Source organism: Eubalaena glacialis, chromosome 10 (genome assembly GCF_028564815.1).
Source record: "Eubalaena glacialis isolate mEubGla1 chromosome 10, mEubGla1.1.hap2.+ XY, whole genome shotgun sequence".
Classification (NCBI taxonomy): Eukaryota; Metazoa; Chordata; class Mammalia; order Artiodactyla; family Balaenidae; genus Eubalaena; species Eubalaena glacialis.
The window spans coordinates 13,339,697-13,356,629 of NC_083725.1; the positions used below are offsets into that span (position 1 = coordinate 13,339,697).

At 57.4% G+C, this 16,933-nt stretch overlaps 1 protein-coding gene across 2 annotated transcripts in view; it reads left to right on the forward strand.

Moving 5' to 3' along the window:
- Positions 1–269: 269 nt before the first annotated feature.
- The window catches only part of NECTIN1 (nectin cell adhesion molecule 1), an 89,344-nt gene continuing 72,680 nt past the window's right edge, over positions 270–16,933 (forward strand). For both annotated transcript variants that reach the window (XM_061202472.1, XM_061202471.1), the window contains exon 1: positions 270–722. In XM_061202472.1, the coding sequence (XP_061058455.1) occupies positions 644–722 (79 nt within the window). In that variant the 5' untranslated portion in view covers positions 270–643. The remainder of the gene's footprint in view (positions 723–16,933) is intronic.

A 16,933-nucleotide genomic window follows, 5' to 3' on the forward strand; every position in this document is an offset into this window, starting at 1 on the left:
CTCGGCGCCCGGGCAGCTCCACATTGTTGCGGATCGCCGGGACCCGGCAGAGCGAGCAGCTGCGGCGCTGCGGGGACGCGGCGCCCCGGGTCGCTCTCCTCGCCTGGAGCCGCACCGCCCGATCGCCCGGGCCGCCGAGCCGCGCGCCCTCCGCCTGGGCCCCGAGCCCACCGCGCCGCCCGCCCGCCCGCCGCCCTCGCTCGTCCCGCCGCCCTCGGAGGACGGCCGCCCATGGACGCCTTCAAGTTGGAGCCGAGCGGGAGGGTGTGAGCGCGCCGGGGACCGGGAGCCCGCGCCGGGCAGCCGGGCGCGCCGGGGGTGGGTCCCTCTCCCCAGCCCGGCTCTGCGTGGAAGAAGAGGGCGGGGACCGGCGCGGGGAGGAGAGCGGAGGAGGAGAAGGGGGCATGACTCGTGCAACTTGCGGCGGGCATCTGCCGAGCCTCTGAGCCGGCGGCCGCCCGGGGCCCGGATTGCGTCCGCGCCGATCCCACCCAGCCCACCCCGCCCCGGCCGACGGCTGAGGCTGACCTGGATCTTCAGAGCGCCCGCCGGCCTGCAGGGATCGCCTTCGTCTTCCGGGCTGCTTTCTGGAGCGCGAGGAGCGCTCTCCTCGCGGCCCCTCTCGCCGGACCCCCGGACCCCGATGGCTCGGATGGGGCTTGCGGGCGCCGCTGGACGCTGGTGGGGACTCGCTCTCGGCTTGACCGCCTTCTTCCTCCCAGGTAAGCGCGTTCCGCCTCTGCCTTCCCCCCCCCACCCCCATCCAGTGCCTCCCCCGGGACTGGGAGCTGGATGGCGGGCACGTCTGGGTTGTAGGGAGTGAAAGGAGCCAGAAAAGTTGGGTCACGGCTTAGGTAAGGGGGGTAACGGGTGGCACGGCGGAGAGAGAGAGGTTGAGGAGCCGAACAGCCTGCCCTGCAGGGAAGCAGTAGGATGCACGTCTCTGTGTAGCAAGAAAGCACTTTCTCCGCACAGTTTTTCACACAAAAATAATAATACGTAATAGCGTTCTATTTATTTAATAACCAGCTCTCAGCTCGGGAAGCAGTTTGGAAACACTTCATGTTACATAAATGCAAAATAATCACCGTAATCACCGTCTCGGGGTACGACGAGACAACAGCCCCAGGGGGAGGGCGTCAGTCTCGGATCTGGTGGGCTGCAGGGCTTGGCGGATAGCAGGGGGGCTTCGTTTCTTCTACCAGCCCCTTTGCCAGATGGTTTCGGGCGCTGCCGCACCGCGTCGCCCCACCACCGACGCGGAGAGCCCGCTCCTGCGGCAGGGCTCACCTGCGGTTCCTTTACCCGGAGGGTGAGGCCCCGGCGGCGCGAGATCGCAACCTCCCCGCGTTGCGCAGGGCTGGGCTTCGCCTCGGAACTGCAAGCGCAGTTTGGGGGGCTCACCCCGCAGGAGGCACCGCGGGCTTCGTGCCAGCCAGGTAGCTGCCTGACCCACTTTCCCGAGGGTGCCCCGCGTGTCCTTCCTTGAGATGCTGGCAGCCGAGGGGTTAACGCGACGCCCGACCCCGGGGGTGGCCCGCGGTGGCCCCTCTGACGGATGGGGTGGGGGCGGAGGCTGGGACTGGCCCGGGCGTTTTGTGCTGGGGAATGAACTGGAAAATGCGTTTAGGAGGCAAATCCGACCGAGTCCCCTCGCCTGGATTTAACCCTTTGTGTCCCTGGGGAAGCTGCCTGGCTCCCACGGTGGCTGGGGACACCGCGCGCCAGTCGGGGCTGGCGGGTGGGGTGGGGGAGGGGTTTGGGGGAGTTCCTCCAGCCTTCGTGAAGGAAACCTGAGACTACCTCCCGCGCTAGCTAGATGGGGGGCTGGGGGGAGGGGGCTGGGCAGGGTGGGGGCTTGGCTGGAGCACGTGGCCCCGACGTTAGGTGGCAAAATAAGGGGCCGAAGTACAGAGAGACCGGCTCCGCGTGGGGCGAGAAATGTTGGGTCTCGGCTGTGCCGGCAGCTCCGCGAAGGAGGTACGTGCGATGTTGCAGACTCGGAGGGCGGTCTGTTATCTGAGGGCCAGCCAGGTTGTGTGTTTTGCGGGGCTGGCCTGCACTTCTGGAAGGGAGGAACCTGGCCGCATTCACTTTTGTACCCCGTCCGCCACCAGCTCACTGCCAGGGCTCCGAAAATGCCTCGGAGTGGCCGATGGCAGAGAAAGTGGTTTGTGAAAGCCCGCACCGTGGTGCCCCCGGCCCTGCAGCCTGGGGGGCGCTGCCCTGCTAGGTGTGCGGGGTGAGGGTAAGTTCCTGGGCACACAGGTGTCACTGCCCATTTCAAAGAGGCATGGTTGAGTCCCTCCGTGCAGCAGGGTTGTTCTGGTGAGAATGAGAGGTCTTTATCTTTCCCTGGACCTCCTGGGAAGCCAGCAGGAGATGCTAGAAGCTCAGGCTCTAGCACGTGTCCGACACCAGGGTTTGGGCTTCTGGGAACCCTTCAATCCCATATTGCCCACACCCAGAACCCAGCAAAAGGACAGCTTTCCTGAGGCCTGCGTGGCCCAGCATACTAGGGGTTAACCTAATCCTGGGTCAGACAAAGAGCGGGAAGGTTTGGGGAGGGGAAGTTCACTCCCCCCCATTCTCCCCTCCTTTTGTTACTCTCTTGCCCAGCTTTGTGGTGCTGTGCTTGGTAGTTCATTCCTTCTTTGGGGGACTGGAGGCCTGCCCTGCTTCCTCCCACTCAGGAAGTGGGGGCAAGGAGGTGACACTGTCACCTGGCTCAAGTGTAGACACTACCCCCACCAAAAATCCAGATTGAGGGGGTGGGACGCAGAGAAGGAACCACACAGCTCAGATAGGCAGTTAATAAGCCTCCTTGATTGATCGTAATTGTCATGGCTGGGTAGCGTCAGTCAGCGGGGCAGGCAGAGTTCCCCGACCCGCCAACCTCCTCTACACGGTGCCTGTGGCCCTGGTGCCTCTGTGAAGGGAGGGAGGTGGATGCCCACATGACACTTGGACAGAGGCTGGTGGGCCCAGAAGTCGCCCTCCCACACCCCGTTTACCATCACCCTCAGGCACCCTCCTGATTGCCCGCTGCTGCTTCTCTCTGGGGACTTGCCAGCCTGATGCTCCTTTCTGGGTTCTCCTAGGCTATGGCAGGGAGCGTGGAGGGTGGAGGAGAGGAGCCTGGTGGGGTGGGGGAGGGGAGCCCGCCGGGCTGTGTGTGGTGGCCCACGGACTTCAAAACACTCCAAATCCGGCTATTGATGTGTAAGCACAGAAGTATGTTTTCAACAACACAGACTTTACCAGGCAGGGTGGTGAAGCCCCACAAGCCTCTGAGATGAATCTGTTCACTCAGAGGCCGGGGCCAGTGGGGCACGGGGGCTGCATCCCAGAGGGACAGGAGGAGCCCTGGAGAGGAGGCAGAGAACCTGTCTTAGAAGCAGGTGCGCTGAGCTGGTGTCCCACCTACACCACACCCTCCCTAATTGGCTTCCCCAAACCTTTTGTCTGGAAAGAGAACACACGCCCCAGGTGTCGTGCACACCCTCGGAAGACCTGTCGGGCCACAGCACCCCCTTCTCTGCAGCCTATGCAGAGCTCGCCGTCATGGTGGTTTCCTTCGAAACCTGGGGTGTCAGGACTGTTGGGTTATTCTCCTCTCTCCCCATCGCTCACAGACAGTGGTGTGCTCTGGCTTGCTGGGCAGGACGTTATGGCAAAACCAATCCTGCTGGCCTGGGGTTTGCAGCGCCGGTAAGCAGGAATCCCAGTGCCCATTTCGGAGGCAGCGCTGTGGAATGTCTCAGACTCAGATTCAAGGCCGAATAGTCAAGGCTGGAAGGGAGGAGGAGATATGGCAGAGCCTGGGCCCAGCACCCTGGGCTGAGTGGTCTAGAAAGTGTCTCTGAGCCTGACTCTCTGTGTTTATGGGACAGGCCGCCCCTTGTCGCCTGATACTGGCCTCGACTCTGATATCCGTTCCCTTCTCGGCTGCTCAGCTTTGCACAATGAATCCACCTCGTTGGCCTGACCCGGGACCCAGTTGTACACTGCCAGGATGGTCTCCGGCCAGAACCCTAGTGCTGACGGCTGAGCAAGTGCGCCAGGCTGGGGAGGGTGGGGGGCAGGGGGGCAGCCCCAGTTGCTGTGCCTATGATACTGCCATTGTTTAGCAGCTGACTAATGTTCATTGTTCAGCACAAACAGAAAATACCCAAGGGAGGTGTGAATATGCCTTCGGTTTTCCTGATTGTATCTTTCCTGGTTAACCTGGTAAATTGAATGGCTCCTACCTGCTGGGGGAAAGAGTGAGGGTGTCTGTATATTCACCTGTTTTGCTGATTTTTTTTTTTTTTTTTAACTTTGAATGTTAGCCAGTGGGCCAGGCTAGAATGGACATTAGCCAGCTATGGGACTTAGGCTGTAACATTTTTGACAATCTGCATGTGGCCTCACCTTCAGTATAGAGTGGGTGCACACACACGTGTGCAAGACTGTGTGTGCATGTGTTGGTCATCCACAATTTACTGTGCACATGCAGACCCATGGGGGCTAGGACCAGGAGGTGTGTGCACTGGGATCTGTGGGTCACCATGGTGCAGGGGCCATAAATATACATCAAATGTATATTCACATGCAATTGATTTCTTATGGCTTTCCAACTAGGATTTTGTGAGTGGCTGTGAGCCTTGGTAACACCTGTGTTTATGTCAGAGTGTCAGTGAGGGTGACTTTGGAGGAGACCTAGGATTTGCCCTTAGCCAGCTCCTTCCAAGATGAGCTGCCATATCCTTTGGGGCTGGGAAGCCTGGACACTGCCTTATTTTTCTGCTCTGCCCTTGGCCTTAGACTGGGCCTCTGCATCCTCACAGGGAGATGCTCACCTGGAGAGACTTTCCGCTGCTTCTCAGGATTCCTAAACGGCTGGGAGGGGCCACAAGAAATAGAGTTTCAGCTACTATTTTGGCATCTTTGCTTTCTGCATGAATACTTGGGGGAAAGGATCAGCTGGAGAAAGGTGATGTACTCTGGGCATTTAAAAAGGAGCTCTTGAGTCGTGGGCTGTGAAAAGCCCTGCTGAACCATATGTGTGCCCAGGTTGGCAACATACATGTACCTGGAAGCATCCCAGTTCATTCAGCAGAAAGCAGGAGCCCCCTTGTTGAAAAGACAAGTGGGGATGAGGGGCAAGGAGTGGGGAAGAGGGCAGTCCTGGGATCCCAGGACCCTGTGCCCGAGTCCAGCTGGCAAATGTTTCTGCCCCATGATGCCCGCCCCTCTCCATAGAGACCAGGTCTGCAGAGCCAGCAGCAGATGTGCTGGCTGGGGCAGGAGGTAACTTAAGATCTGAGCAGGGATCACCTTGCACAGGGAAAGCCCTGAGCTGGAGATAACACCCCTTAGTCCGGTTAACCCTTTAAGCTCTGGATTCTCTTGTACTGTTTGGAACTGGGAAATGGGGAGAGGGAAAAGATAGGAGAAAACACATCAAACCTAATATCTGAACACTGACAAGGAGAGATGAACTCAGTGCAACAGGAGAGACCCAAGAAGGACACAAAGAAAGTCTTCCTGACAGCAGACTGTAGGCTCTTCAGGGCAATGGATAATCCCAAGGTTTATTCTGGGGTAGGGGAGGGGCAATGCTTATGTATTCTCAGGGACTCATGGGATCTGTGCCTTTCACAGTCTTCTGGAGCAGAGTAGCAGTGGTCCCAGGCCCCAGTCAAGAGGGAGCAGCAGATAGCTCAGTTCCTCTTCCCACAACCTGGAGATCACCCCATCTTGGCCACCCAGCAGAGTGAGAGAGCAAAGCAAGGCCAGCTGGACTGGATTTGAATCCCATCTCTACCAATTGCCAGCTGAGTGGACTTGGTTAAGTTGCTTTGTAGGCCTCAGTTTTCCCATCTGTAAAATGGGTTTCTGCTAATACAGCTTTCAAAGGAGGTTTGTGAAGATTAGATCGACAGTAATGTATGAAAAGCGCTTAGTGCATTGCCAGGCATGTGATAAACGTGCAGTAGTGGTAGCTGCTCTTATTCCCTACACCTTTCCTCTGAGTGGTCCTGGCCCCCACTGTGTCTGCCACCTGGGCAGTGCCAACTTCACAATCCCTTGAGAAAGAACCACTCAGCTGCCTGCCCACTGCTGACCTCTCTTCCCCACCTGGAAATGATGGCAAAGGCTGCAGCAGCCCTGGGGGACTCAGGTGGCCTGGTTGGCTGCAGGCACCTACCTGAGCCCAGCCCTGGTGGTCATGTATGGCACGAGCAGCAGGTGCTGTGCACCTTTGTTCTGCAGCCTGTCACCGAGGGCTCTCCCCCGCACCTGCCTCACTCCCTGGCTGGGGCCCAGGCTGAGGCTGGCATGGAGGGCCTGGGACTCGGCCCCGGCAAACTTCCACACTTGGGAGAAGGGTGGGCCACAGGACCCTTTCCCAGCAGTCCACGGTACCGGCTCTTCAGGCGAGATGGTACGGTCAGAGAGGTAGAGAATCTGTCCTGGGGTTACGCCCTTCTCACTGGCAGAAAGTCCTTTTGGTTTCTCCAGCTGAAGGTTCAGTCCTTTCACCAATAATAATAAAGATGTTTGTGACAGTCTTTTCAGTTCATAGTTTCAGCTGATCCTCTCAGTGACCCCATGTGAAGGGTATCAGTAGTTCTCCCATTTTACAGATGAGAAAAGTGAGACGTAGGTTTAGTACCTTGCTGACCATCTCATGCCAGTGTAGCCAAGTTAGATTTCAGGTCTTCTGACTCCAAATTCAGTAGATGAGGAAGATGAGATGGGCTGGGCTGGACAGATGCGGAAGACGCTGAGCCAGGCCACGAGAGAATGTGTCCGGTGAGGTGGTCATTCACTTTGCCAGCAACCACCAGCTTACACTCTGCCCCAAAACAAGCAGAGCCTGGCGGCTTCCTGGAGAAGCGAGGGATAAGTTAAGGATATAGGTTGGAGGGTGGCCCAGCTGGAGCTGACCACAGAGCCCAGGTTGGCACAGAACACAAGATGCCCAACAACAGAACAGCTTGGGGGGGGGGGCGTGTCAAGGGGAGCATGTCCTTTCAGATGCTAGAGCACCACTCCCGGGGATCTGACCTGAGACGTGGGCACGGCCCCTGAGGTGTGAGCACAGAGCCTCAGGGCACAGGCAGGCACACAGCCAGCGTGTGGGCCTGGCCCGGGGCAGAGCAGTGATCAGACAGCATTGTGAACTTGACTGGAACAGTGGAGAGGGGGAGGGGGGGTGGGATTTGGTAGGCAGAGTCGATTCCCTCTCCTGGGCTATCCCCCACCCCTCTCTGGTCCACGCAGACCCCAATTTCATTCCCAGTTTATGAGGAGTCTCATTACCAAGCCACAGACAATAAAACCCGCCTGGCCACTCTGGCCCGGATCTCATTAGAGGACATTAGTTCCGCTGGCTTGGTGGCTCCGTTGGGACACAGCTGCAGGCGTGGCCCAGGCAGCAAAACAGGCCAATGGCCATGGGCACAAGCATGTCCCATTGGGAGTTCGAGTTTGATCTGTGGGCTTAAGCAGGGTCCTCCTTCCCCACCAGCACCCACACATTCCTGGAATGCATGTTCCCCAAAGCTGGAAACATGGAGTCCCTCCTGCCCACTTGGACCCTCAGCTCTGCTCCCCACCTTAAGGAGACAAGGACACGGCTCCCTCCAGGGCTACGCATAGGAGTCCGCCTTCTCTGAGAAGCTCAGCAGATCATTGTCATTCCATAGAAGAGGGCACAGGGGACAGCATGCCCACCGCCCCCCCACCACCACCACAGATCTGAGAGACACATCCTAGCAGCAGAGGTGGAGTCTGGAGCCTTCCACACGGCCTTGGCCTGAATCTTAGCCCATCTTTCTGTCCAAAAGGTGGGGGTAGAGACCTGGGGACCCCATGTGAGAAGCATTTTTCATTCCCTATAGATGCAGTTTCACCAGCTGGCAGCCTCCACAGGGGCTTCCTGACCCCTCCCCTCTCCCCAAGGTGGAGTGACTTGCCCACAGTCACTGTGATGGAGCCCTGGTTCCATCTTGGGGTTCTTCCCACCAAAGACGGGATTATTTCTTTCTCAGCAGATTCTGGTATCTGTTGACAGCCAGCCCCTCTGCCCGTGCCCTACCCCTCTGCTTTATCTTTCTTCCCCCGCAGACCAGCCAGTCACCACAATACCACCAGGGCTCAGTGGATGTAGCCATGAAAAACAAGACGAGGGCAAAGAAAACCTTGCCCCTTCTTGGAGCCTCAGTCTTGTAGAGGAAAGAGAGTGCCAGGCCAGAGTAATTGGTTCTTAGTGCACACGGGCTCACGTGGTGTGCTCCACACCGGGGTCACACAGGCCAGCCCACACTTCAGCACATGAGCGCCCGCCAAATCAGTCAGCGGAGGTGGGAGCGCCAAGCTGTTTGGGAAGACATCGGCAAGTCAGCCCTGCTCTGGAGAAACGGGGGCTGGAGATCTATGCCAGCCCCTGATGCTCCCCTGTAAGGCCCTGCAGCTTGTCTGGAATTCGAGCCCCAAGTGGAATTGGTGGGCTGACTCCTTGGGCTCCATTCCCTGACCCCTGAGCAGCGCCCCAGGTATCCCCTCCGTCACTCCTGGTCTCTCCTGGGCAAATGCTGTCAGCTGCTGGGACAAAGGAAGTAGACGAGGTGCCTCAGAGCCGAGCCAGCCTTGTCGCCACTTGACCCACTTGACGTGGATCCCACTGCAGGAGGGGCTGGTAGCAGCGTCCTCATTCAGGGACTCCTGCAGCAGCCCCTGGCTCACCTCCGTCCCCAATGCCTGGCTCTCTGGCTCCAAACTGCCTACACTGCTTCTTGGATGAATATACCTAAAGCGTGCCTGAGAAGGGTACTCACAAGCCCAGAAGCATTTGATGGCTGCCCCCTCGCTGGCTCAGCTCCCACCACCCCTCCCTGCATGGCAGGCCCAGCCAGCCACACACCCCATGCTTTCCCACCTCAGTGCCTTTGCACGTGCCGTTCCCCCCAAATCGCCCTTATTTCCTATATCCAAAAACTGAGGTTGAGAGCTACTTTTATCATGAAGCCCCCAGCTGGAGATAACCTCTCTCACTCAAAGCCCCCACCCCCCATCCCCAGCACCTCATCCATGCCACCCATGGCAGTAACCACTCTGCATCTTGCTATAGTTATTTGGGCCTGGGATTTATCTTCATAAGACTGAGAGCTCCAAAAGGACAGGGCCCATGTTGACAGAGCTTGGAATCCCTAGGGCCTTGCACAGGGTTGGCCACACCATGGGCTGATAGCACTGTAGTAGGTGGGTACATCATTGCATAGTACATGCTAAGTGGATACATCGTTGCTTGTTTGGACAGTATGATGATAACAATAACAGTGAACTGTTATCAAGAGTTTTTAGACACTCAGACACTGTTGTAAACATCTCACGTGTAATCACTTATTCAGTCTTCATAACAATACCTCCTTCTTGTGGAGGATCCTTCCCCCCGTCTTTAACATATGAACAAAGGAGACCTGAGCAGAGGTTAGGTAACTCGCCTCCGGTCACATAGCTAGTAAGTGGCAGAGGCAGGATTCAGATCCAGGAAATCAGGTCCAGTGTCCATGATCCTACGATTTGGCTAAGCTCCCTCTCTTCTGGGTGATGGAAGAAGACAGCTTACTAAGCCTGGAGTAACACAGGACCTTGCCTCAAGAATGCCCATCCTCCCTGCATAGCATCTTATAGCCTACCCTCCTGCCCCCTTTGATGGTGCAGGAATGACCTGGGGCCTCCCTGGAGCATTGGGGAGTTATTAGTGCTTATCATCAGGGAGTTTCGGCGGTTGTTACTACTTATCCTTTGGATACCTTACAAGTACTAAAAGTATAGTTGTTACATTCCTGGTATATCCTGCCACCGTCACCGTTGTGTCTTGGAAGTATTCATGTGCCTGTGCTGGAGGGAAATGTCTTGACATTATTGCTCTTTCATCCCCTGAGCCTTTGAGCATCACTGATGCCGTTTGGGGGCCTCCCACCATGTTTCACTGTGAGACTAGAGGCAGGTGTAATAGCTCCTCTCAGAGAATCTGCCTGGAACTGCCCCCAGCAGGTGTTCCCAGGCTGGCCCCAGATCCTGGGTGGGTCCACAGCTCAGCAAACTGATCCTATGCCAGGGCCTGTCCTAAGCTTCTGGAAGGTTCCCGTCCCTCTTGCCCTCACCTAGAGATCCCAAAAGATGGCAAGGGAGGTGGCCCCTACCTGGGGAGAGGGGCAGGGAGAGGATTTAGGGTGTTCACCTGTGCCGGCTGCTTTGATCTCCTGGGATGAAAGGGCCTGGTGCTTCCTGTACCACAGGCAGGTTCAAGACAGGGAGCCGGGGACAGAGGCATTGGCCGCCTTGCAGCTGAGGTATGAAACTGTCCCAAGAAGGAGGATCGTGGGAGCAGAAAAATCAAAACCCTTTCCCAGTGTTGTGGTCAAGGACCAAGAGTGGACTCCAGATGGCCCACGTGTGGCTTGTCCTCTCGAGGGTCGCCTGGGGCCAGTGCTCCTCCAGCACACCCTGACCCTGCAGATTACCACGTGCGCGCAGGCCTCACAAACTCCCTTGCTTAATTAGGAAGGTAATTCAGCTGCAAAACAGTCATCTGATATGTTTCGACGCCAAAGAGAAATTCCTCCTAGACCCTCTGCTGTTCTAGATTATCCATGCTCCGTTAGTTTGAATTACGGTGCAACTTCTGTGGCCCAGACACAGGCCAGAGCTATGCGATCGGTTCCTGGAGCTGGAATCCGCCCGGCACCCGGGAAGTACTTGGAAGCAATAGGAGGAAGGAGGGCTTAAGACCCATCTGACCTCCATGCAAACCTAAGGATTGCCTTGTCAGCACAAAGGAGCCAGCTCTGCCCAGAGCCTGCGATGCCCACGGGTGCTTTTGAGTCGAGCCACTTTCGTGCCCCTCTCGTGTGCCCTCTGGGCCAGGCCTCCTTTGAGGGTTTTAAGTCAATGGCAGAAGCTTCTACAGCGGCTCCTGGGTAAAAATTGGCGCAGAGGCAGGGACAGGCTTCTCCTTGAGTGTGAATAAGATCGGAGCGGAGCAGCCACACTGCACTGGATTATTTTATTATGATTGCCCACCTCCCCCATCCCCAAACCATCCTGATCTCATTGGCCTAGATTGCTGCATCTCTCAGAATGATGGATGGGCTGCCTCTCCCTTCCCAGGCAGGGTGGCCGGCCCTGCTACCGAGACACCTCCTCCCCAGCCCCCTCCCAGATTTATTCCCTGTGTTTACGGTGCCCAGAGAGTAACCAGTGTCCTGGGCCGGCTGCGCACTCTGATTATCTCCACTCGGTTGATGGATGAGCCTTTGGGGAACTTAGATGACAACCCCCTGCCCCTGCTCCCCTGTGCCCGCCCCTGCCTGGGCCTCAGCACCCTTCCCAACCCTCGACGCCTCCCAGGAGTCAGATAATGGGCCTCTGGGCTGGAACCGAAAGAGGGGGTAGTCGTGGAGGAGGAGAGGTGACAGTCTTTGGCCCCCACCTCTCAGCACTGCTGTGGGATAACTGGAAAGGGTCTCTGTGGCTCCCCCTTCCCTCCAGGGAGCCTGGGACAGCGGGCAGACAGTGCCACCAGCTAGTTTCTCTGCAAGTCACCCCCCTCCCCCGCCCCACACACACACACACAGCCCAGCTCTGCTCAGAAGCACCCGTCCCAGGAAACAGCTCCATTATCCTCTCCCATCTCCCATCACTCCATTACTCCTTCCCCCTCGGCACTTGTGTACACAGTTTGCACTGTAATGATAATTTGTGCTGGTTTATGTGTTTCTTTACAAGTGTTTTTATGTCCTCTGTGTGTGTATGAGAGAGGTTTATGGTTTGTGTGTGTATGTGTGTGCCCACGCATGAGGTCACGTGCTCTGTGTGTGTGTGTCTGCTCCCGATCAGACTCTGATTGCCATCTTCTCCCCCACGGAGGTGGGGGGCTCTCACCCAGCTCCCTGCGGCGAGGGCAGAGTCTGGATCCTGGGGGGTGAGGGGAAGAGTAGGGAGAGGCAGGCAGTCAAAGATGATGGCTGTCGAGGCAGGGTCTGCACTGTCCCCCAGCCACCAGTTAGAGAATGCAGAAGGTCAATCTTAGATAACTGTTTTGTCTATAGGATCACAAACAACTGGTTTGACTATTTTTTTCCCAGCAAGTTGACTGAACCCACTGGTTGTTTTGGAGCCAAGCAGTCTCTGCCTTTTATTACTTACATGTGGCCGTGTATATATCTATGTCTTGTCTTCTCCAGACTTGAGTTCCCATCACTGGAAAATGGGGCTGTGATACTGGGAGGTTTAGAAGTGGTAAAGAATGCATGTGGCCATGTGGTGTGATTAGCACGGTGCCTGGTACAGAGCGAGTCTTCACACCACTTGGCTGTTATTAGCTACTGCCTGCCTAGGGACCCTGGGTCTAGAGGAAGGTCACTTCCCAGGGGCTGGGAAGCCAGGCCCAGGAGCCCTCCCAGCAGTTCATGACCCGCTGGGTGGGGTGTCCCTCAGCAGGGCTCCTGTGACCTCTCCATGGTGATCAACTCAGGAAGAGTCAGGCACTCAGGCCCCTGGGCTCCTGGAAAACCACCCCCCTGCCCAGATGGTCACCTGGAAAGGTGCCTGGTGACCCTTGGAGCCATCCTGTATTCCCTTCTTAAAGGGTAGTTAGAAGCAAGAGTTACACGCCCTCGACCAAGGTACCCCAGGTGCAGGAGTCCGGCCGCCCCCAGAGCCCGATGCCAGCACTTATGGGACTCCCACTGCCCTGGGTGTGTGGTGGGAGAGGGGTGGCAGGCCCATTCCTGCACCCACTCAACCCCGTGTGCACTGATGCCTCCAGTACAGCATGGGACAGCACCAGCCCTCTGACCTGACACGCAGCAGGTGACACCTCAGAGTGCCACCTCTGCATGCCTGTAAGACAGTGGCCTGGCTGGGAGATGGAGAGGAGGAGCTGGGGCCTCATGAGGTAATTACCTAAGCCCGTCACTCTCCCTAAACCCTCCCTGCTGGGACATGAAGGGGCGGGGGTGACTAGGCAGGGGCTGCGTGCTCCTTCATCCTTAAAGGCAGGTTGTACATCTGAGCCCACCTGGCCCCTCCCAGCCCCAGGTCTGGGAAGAGCCTCCCAGCTGGGCCCGCAGCTGAGGGTACCTCCTGCCCTGCAGGTGAAGGTGGGGCGGACCAGAAGAGTAAGTCACAGAACCCTAGAGTCTCAGGGTTGGAAGGAGAGTCAAATAATGTAACACCCATTCACTTCTTAAAACCCCCCAACCACATCCCTGTTGGTTGATCATCCAGCTTCAGCATGAATACCTGCAGTGATGGGGAACTCACCACCCTACATGGAAGCCCATACAGCTCTCACTGCCCCAAATTCTTCCTTGTACTGAGCTGAAGTCTGTATCCCTGAAGCTCCCACCTCTTAGTCCTGTTTCTGCCCCCTTGGAATCCTGTAGAACACATCTGATTCTGCACATGGGGGTCCTTCAGGCATTTAAAGATGGCCTCTGGCACCCGGCGTCTTCTCTCCCATGAGCTCAGCCAGCCAAGTCTGACACCCCCTCCGTCTCAGATGCTTTCCTGGGAACCAAGTTGTCTAGATGCCCGGTAACAGGTGTGATGCTCCAAACGCCGGCTGACTGGCCCAGGGATTTCAGCCTAGGCGTCCCCAGCTGCAACCACTGTCCCAGGGGCCAGGAGGAGGGAGTGGGTTAGCTGCCTTCACCCTTCCCCACCTCCACCTCACCCCTTCCCAACCCCTGTTTTCCTTTGGATTAACAATAAATTGCAGTGAAAGATCCGTTTATCTCCAGTGGGAATTAAGGAATTAAGCTGGTGAGGGGCCTGAGAGAGGGAGCATATTGCAGAGATTCAGGGCATAAAGAGGACAGTGGGGAGGGCGGGGGACCCTCTGCCTGCAGTCATCTCACTGTGAGGTGGTGGGGGCAGCCCCCTAATTCTCCCAGCAGCCTGTGCCCTAATTGGCACGGGTGGGGACTGGTTGGAATGGGTGTGGTCACCGGTGGGAGGCGGTGCCCACAGGGATGCCTCCGGTGGGGTGGTCTCCTGGTTGGTGCCTCGTGCCGTGGTGCAGCGGCTCTGTGGCATGTCACGGCGCTGGGAGAGCGAGCCACGGCATGTGGCGGGGTGAGGCACCTCACCATCTGACCTTGTGATACACAGACTGTGATACAGATTCTGCAGCCGCAAGTCCGTCCCCCCACCCCCCACCGCCGCAGGCAGTACATCAGTACCGTCCAGGCACTAAAAGCGCGTACGCTCCCCACCCCAGAAGACCCTTCCGGGCTTCTTAGCCGTGGATTCCCGTGGCCGTTGGTGAGATGAGTCTTTGGCCCCTGGAGAGTCTGGGCTTCTCTTTATCCTAAGGGTAAACCAGAAGCCTCCATCCTGAACCCGAGAGGAGGTTAGCCAGGCTCCGCCCCCCAACACGTCTCCACCCGCCTGAGCCCCAGCGCCCCGCCCCCCAAACCCCAGGAGGCGTGGCTTGGAGCCCCTTCTGCCCTGTCCCGCAGGCTCGCTGCTCCTTGCCAACTCCTCACCCCACCCCGCCTCAGACGGTGGTCCCCTTGCCAAACCTGCCAAACCCTGAGGCTGAGCAGGGAGAGATAAGGAGCTGGGCTACCCTCGGAGGGAGGGGGCGGGGAGGTGAGAAGTGAAGAGGGGATGGCGCCTCCCTTGGCCGCCTCTGGGTCACCCAGACACGCCCCCAAATAATATTTTCTATCGCTGTCATCCCTCTCTCTCCTGACACCCCACCAGGGCGGGGAGAAGGAGTCGATATTCAATGGTAGCAGCCACCGGGAAGGGCGGGGGAAGATAAAGAGCGAGGCCGGGCTGGGGACAGTCTGTGGTGGATGGGGCGGAGGTGGGGCAGCCTCCAGAGCCGGGCTGGGGAGTTCCAGAGGTGCTCGGGAACACTGGTGTAGGGGTGAAGGCGCAAAGTGGGCCCTCAAGTCTAGCTGGTTAATAATTAGTAACTCTGGTTAGTAAATCATTAGTGTTTTCTCCCCAATTTCAGCTCCCCCCCCTCCAACCCTGGAGATCCTTCTAGGCTCTGCCCTCCCCCTCTCCCAGCTGCTTTCTGGTCTCTAGAGCCAGCATGGTGTTTAATCTCCAAGAGTAATTAGTGACCTGCCGGCCTTCCCACAGGCTCTTTGGATGCACCTAGATATTGCCTGCTGGGAGGGCAGGCCCTTCGACCACCCCAGAGAGCATCTCAGTACTCACTTGGCCCCCATTGACTGACTTGGTTGGGCCCTTTCTGCTGGCCAGATGGGGTCCTGGGGTGATCCTGTGGGTAACTCTTCCCTAATCCTTTAGGTGAGGTCAGTTAGTCAACAGATGTTCTTTGAGCATCTATTAAGTGCCAGGTACCGTATGTCAAGAAAAAGTACTTTAAGCCATTCAAATTGACATTAAAGGCTTTATTCAAAGGCGCTTGGGGCGGGCGGGGCACGTGTCGTTGAGGTTTGGCCTTTGGGTGGCATTTTTCATCTGTAACTGCTGGAACACTTCCTATTGGCAGTTGTCCGGGTTTCCATGCCTTTTCCTGGCTCCTTGGTGCAATCCCATCCTGGTGGCTATCAGAACAGTTCTTTCTAGAACTGTTTTTGTAAGCCGTGTGGTCAGGGGATGGGGAGATGGCAAAGGAAGGGCAGAAAAGGGAAAAGGGAAAGGAGACAAGGGCTGAAGCGAGGGCACTGGGAGCCTCTCCTGCCTGTTTCAGTCCTTGGCAAGAGCTGGGGCTGAGCCCAGTTGTGATGTACCGTCTGAAAACAGGTGTCCTCCCACTCTGGGCTCTGGGATGGCACACAGAGCGGGTCTAGGGAATTATTCGAGTGATTAAAGTCTGCACAGGGCTGCATTGGGCTGCCAAGGAGACACCTGGGCCCTAACTTGGGGGAGGCTTCCCGCGGGGAAGTGACCTTGATGCTGAGACCTGGAGTCTGAGTAGGAGTGGCTGGGGGAAGCGGCAGAGGAGAATGACCAGAGCAGTCTGAGGGAGGCCAGATGCAGACACACATGAAAGAAGACTAGACTCGTCTGGAATGTCTTCAGGATGGGGGAGCCGGCAGCTTGTGGCCATGAAGGGCACTGGGAAGGCCGTGTGGAGGATTTTGGCCTTCAGAGAACAATCTCCTCTATCTGCTCTGCCCAGTTTCAGCCTGACGTGCACCCCAGACCAGCTGGTCTGACTGCCAGCTGGACAGTCCCGCTTCAGGCCCCGTGTACAATCCTCCTCTTCCCAGGACACAGCCCTCGCTGGACTCTCCCCATTTCTGTGCTTGGAACCCCGATTTTGCATTCAGTGGAGCTCTGACCAATTCTCCTCCATCCTCTGCATCTGATTTGTTGCCAGTTCTTATTGGTCCCATTTCTGTCAGACCCCCACCCCCGTGCCAGTCCCGACACCATCACCCTCTGAGACATCCGGGGGCCTCTCCCCATTCCTGTGTGGCCTGCACACACTGAGAGCGAGGAGAAGTTGGGGCATGGCATGCTCCTGCTCTGCCTGAAGCCCTCCTGGGCTCCCCAGTGCTGCTGTCTTAAACACAGACTCCGTGATCGAGGCCAGGGCTCTCACCCCCCAACTGGCACTGCTGACGTCCTGGGCCAAGTAATTCTGTGCATTGTAGGGTGTTTAGCACCATCCCTGGCCTCTACCAGGTGGATGCCAGTAGCATCCTCCCACCACCCCCCACCATGTGACAGGAAAAAATGTCTTTAGACATTGCTGAACATCCCCTGGGGGCAAAGTTACCCCCAGTTGGGAACCGCTGGTCTAGGCTCTTGCTGTAGCCAGAACCTACTTTTCCAAAGATATCTCCCCCTGCCTGACTTGGGCACGTTCAAGTTTGCAGCCAGAGTTAACTGCTCCTGGCTCCTCCACTCCTGCCCCTGGGCCTTGGCTCCTGCTGCTGGC